The sequence below is a fragment of the Echinops telfairi genome, unplaced genomic scaffold (assembly GCF_000313985.2).
Source record: "Echinops telfairi isolate 266 unplaced genomic scaffold, ASM31398v2 ScPeMD7_4;HRSCAF=17, whole genome shotgun sequence".
Taxonomy (NCBI): Eukaryota; Metazoa; Chordata; class Mammalia; order Afrosoricida; family Tenrecidae; genus Echinops; species Echinops telfairi.
The window spans coordinates 51,757,564-51,762,336 of record NW_022103900.1 but is presented as its reverse complement, the minus strand read 5'-3'; the positions used below and the strand labels follow the sequence as shown (position 1 = coordinate 51,762,336).

Genomic DNA, 4,773 nt, shown 5'->3' with positions numbered 1-4,773 from the left:
CATGCCTTTATTTAGACCTCTATAAATGCCCTTTGCCTCCTAGCTCTTTCCTCTATTTCCTTTGACTTTCCTCTTGTCCCACTATCATGCTCAGCCTTTATTTGGGTCTCAGTAATTCCTCTCAATTACATTACCCTTGATCACGCCCTACCAGGCCTCCTATACCCTCCTTACCACTGATTTGGATCACTTGTTCCCTTGTCCCTGGGTTTGTTAACACCACTTCCTTTCCCCACAGCTTCCCCTCTCCCATGTCCCCCTGGAACTGTTGGTCCCGTTGTTTTCACCTCCAGATTGTTCATCCAGCCTATTTTATCTAGACAGACCTGCGGAGATAATATCATGCACAAAAACAAGACAGAGCAAAACCAAGCAATAAAAGAAAACAAAACAACAAAAAGCCAATGACAAAAACAAAACAAAATCACAGCACAACAAAAAAGAAATGCTTGTAGTTAGTTCAAGGACTGTTTGTTGGCCTTTAGGAGTGTTTTCCGGTTGAATCTGATGGGGTCCCAAGCCATGACCCCAAAGTCTATTTTTGGTATTCCCTGGGGACTTCATTGTTCTGTTCCCTTTGCTGTTTTGTTGCACGCCCTTAGTGTTTTGCCTTGGTGTGGTGGAATCAGATTGGGTGCAATTCGCACACTATGTCTCCAATAGGCCTATGGGTCAGTGAGGGATGTCATGTCTCATGGTGGGGCCGGCCATTTGGTCTTCTCTGTGGATTGGCTGCTCTGAGCGGGAATATCGTCATCGAGGCTTGGTGGACCACTCTCTCTTCCTCCCCCTTCATTTGTTCCCGTGTGCTCTGATCAGACATGTCGCTCTCCCTGAGCTGCAGCTTCAGTGCTGTCCTCTGAAATAAATTCTTTTGGGGGGACAGGCAGCTGTCCACATAGTTGGGATTGGGGCCAGCCCCTACATTTTCAGCTTTAAAAGTTGTTTTTTCAGTGATAAATCTAAAAATTCCTTGAACATAAAAGAAACTTATTCATAAGAAATTCTTAGTAGAAATAATTTATACTACTACTGTGATAACTAAAGTACTTTTAATTTGTCAGCCTCAGTAAAGTTCTAAGCACTATTTGTATTAATTCATAATAACTTTAAAAAATCATTTTATTGGGCTCATACAGCTCTAAACAATCCATAGATACATCCATTGTGTCAAGCACATTTGTACATTTGTTGCCATCATTCACAATTATTATACTCATTTTACAGGTGAGTCACTGAGAGGTTAAGTAACTGACAACTGGTATGTGAACCCAGGCTCTGTGACTCCATAACCTTTGCTCCTCACAAGATCATAAATGAGAAGAAGGATCAAGTTGGTGGTTAGTGGTAAGGAAAGAAAAGACAGAAGTTCCAGGCCTGTCTGCCTGCTAGAAAAGGCTAGGACAAAATTTAGTCCTTAAAAAAAGAAATCCTTATAATCATACTAGTGTAAAAATAAATCGCCTCTGCAACAACGGTATGGGGATGGTGTCTTGCCCTCCTCTGAATTCACTGGGAGGAAGACCAGGAGGATCACTGTCAGCATCAGTACAAGGCCATTCCTATGACGTAGAGGTCAGACCTGCTTCTGCCCCTCACTTTTTTTTTTTCTAACCACTTCTGCTCTTCTCAAAGTATTCTCTACTTTTGAGTGAAATAATTCTTCGCACTGACCACACAGAACCCAGAGTACCCACAATTATGGGGTTTACTAGGGAAACTAACAGGTTACATTTTAGAATTAGAAACACTGAGGGTACAGTTCTTCGATCAGGACAGCCTTCTCTTATCCATGCTCACAGGCATACTTCTTTCTGGTTCTTGACCTCTGATATTGGCTGGTTCCTTCCACTATCCATGTCCTCCTTTGACAAGTTGTAAAGCTCCTTTAGCTCTGCCAATGAATAATGGCCATTTCTGCCAATAAGTCTTGACCTGAAGGTACTTAATGCTAGCTCTGTAGGCCAACAAACATAGCTCTATTGATTAACTGCCCAGGAGGCATTCCACTCTACTGCTAAGCATCTTGCCTGAAGCCAGTCTCTTACTGATTTCCTGGTTTTGTTGCCTCTGCTACTTTATTACTTACTTCTTACCATCTCTGATATCATAGCTCTCTGTCTCCTGGACCGAGAAAGTTCAGTGTAGGGAACTCAAAAGTTTGTGCTGTACTCCTGCCACCCCCTTCTTGATGGTAGTGAGATTCCCCATTTCCACCGCTGTGGTGGCCCAATTTCAATCTAACAGGAATGCAAAGCTGACTAATCCCTGCGATTATTTGCATGGCCCCACTTACAAGGATACCATGTCCTCTTATGTACATGACCAGCAAGTGAGAAAACATAGTGGTACCCACATCTGACCTCTAGGGAAAAAAGAGTGTCCAGCTCCACATCAGCCTGGGGCCGATTGCCACAAGGCAGAAGTCAGACATGCCTCTACTCGCCATCTTTCTTTACCCCATTCTGACACCAGTCTTTCCTCCCACGAACACTCTTTTCTGCTGGGTTTAGTAATTTGTTGCAGTGGCCACACAGAGCTCACAGACAACACTTAGAATTACTGGAATGTAGTAAGGAAGTTAGCTGGTTAGCACACATCTGGATCAGTAAACAGTAAGGTTACAGTCACTGGTCCACAGTAGTACCTCGCCCCAGCCAGATGCCAAGTCTCTGGTCCTCAGCATCGCAGCCTTTGACTTCTGCTTCCATGGGCCAGGAAGCCCACCTGGTAACTCTCCTTCACTGTTTCACAGTCTGTGGTTTCAGAGGCATGGTCCCTCTGCCTTGGTCTCAATGTGCACCTTCACTCTATCCCTTTATTTATGTGCCTTGGCGTCTGGGTTGTCTGGTCGTGGCCTCCACCACTTTAGGAAGGGATCTGATAGTCTCAGGGTTCTTCCCCTCTTCCTCTGGGATGGTTGTCAGAGAAATGGCTTTGATGGAGGTGCGGTTTTTGGCTTTCAGCAGAACATACCCCAGAGGAAACAAAGGCCTGTGACTTGAATCATACCTTCTAGTGAGGTGGACACTTGGAATACATCCACCTTAATTCTGTCCATTAGCATAGCAGTTCATTCAGTGCCATTGAATGGATGTAGACTCACAGCAACCTATAGAACAGGGTAGAACTGTCTCTGGGTTTCCGAGACTGTAACTTTTCAGGAGTAGAGAGCCCTGTCTTTCTCCCAAGGAGCCCCTGGTAGTTTCGAATGTCTGACCTTTTGGATCACAAGCCAGCTTGTAAGCCCTCTATCACCAGGACTCCTTACCTTAATAGAACTCATTCCGAAATAGGATTATAACCACCAACATAGAGGGTAGAATTTGCATTACAAAAGGAACTATAGCTAGAAGAGCTATATTAAGAAATCGCACTTCATAGTACACACTCCAGTCAGTCCCTTTGGTGGGCCACAGCACCTCACATTTACATATTCCTAGTTGTTTGATAGAAGTTATAAAGAGGTTGGCCAGGAAGGGAGTATTAAGTAAGGAATTACTCTGGCCTATATAATTAGATTTGTGGAACTAACAAGTCTAGAACCATAACTAAGATCAAACTTCAATATCATAGACATAGCCACATAAGACTATTTAAAATTTACTAAAATACTTTTAAAAGTTCAGCCCTTCAAATGCACTAACCTCATTTCAAAAGCTTAGTAGCCCTGCGTACGTAGCTAGTATCTTGGTCAGCACTGCTTTCAAGGTGCACATGGTCTGCTCTGGCTGTATCCCCTCCTGCCAGGTTATTTGATGTTTTTTCATGTTTTACCTCTGTCTGGGGAGCTGCCTTACTTATTACACTATTTTAACCTGACCTAAATAGTTATAGCTCATTTATTCATAACTTTTAGTGTGATTTGGGTAAAGTTTTTTAGAGCAAATTGTTTTTCCATTCAATACTTCATTCCCATTTTGGTTTGTGATAGCGATTAATTTCCCCACAGTGTGGCTGCAGCCCTCCCCTTCCCCTGTGCCCACCATTTCATTCGTTGTTCTTGCCCATTTTTTAGTATGAGCCCATTTCGTATCTCTAGTTGTACTCTTAGGAATATATGGAATGTTTAAGAAATAAGAGTATTAACACATGTTGAAGGTAAAGATTTTTATCTCTAAAATTAGTATTAAAAACAGTGTTCTTTTTCCTTTTTATCTAATTAAGGAGGAGACAGTGCAGGCCACCCCACTCCCTCTCAGGAGCCCAGGAGTGAGTGTTCAGATCCAAGACCTGCAGAGGACCTCACAGTCAGAGTGGAAAGGTGTGCTCTTATTTCTTAATGTCTTTTATTTAAAAGGTGTCCCCATTACTTAATTTAAATAAATGCTGGAATGCACATAAGTGTCAGAATTTATGTTGCAATATCGGATTACCTGACTACTGTATTTATGCCTATAAAATTAATATTCTGACAGTGAAGCTTTGCTGTATCTCTGAGCGATGTCATCAGTCAGCGGTAGGTCAATTTAAGAATCTTTTTTTTTTTTTTTACTGGTATTTTGCTACATGTGTTTTTTTGTTTGTTGGTTTGTTTTTTTAATCATTTTATTGGGGGTTCTTAAAGCTCTTATCACAATCCACCTAAATTGGATACCCAAAATTTGGGGAGATAAAAGCATGAAGTGGTTGGCTTACAAATGTTCATAGGTAGGGGAAAAAATTCACAGGATTATAGGGTTAAGGTATAGGTGTTACTTAATTGCAATTGTGAAGCTAAGAATTATATACAGGTGCCAGGTTGGCAAGGGGTGGATTGAGTTAGTTAATTGT

The 4,773-nt window shown here is 42.0% G+C and overlaps 1 protein-coding gene across 1 annotated transcript in view; it reads left to right on the top strand.

Moving 5' to 3' along the window:
• Positions 1 to 4,773, top strand: part of UBXN4 (UBX domain protein 4) — a 49,399-nt gene that overhangs the window by 14,844 nt on the left and 29,782 nt on the right. Inside the window, exon 6 of the mRNA XM_004703882.4 lies at positions 4,168 to 4,264. Coding sequence (XP_004703939.1) covers positions 4,168 to 4,264 — 97 coding nt within the window. The remainder of the gene's footprint in view (positions 1 to 4,167; positions 4,265 to 4,773) is intronic.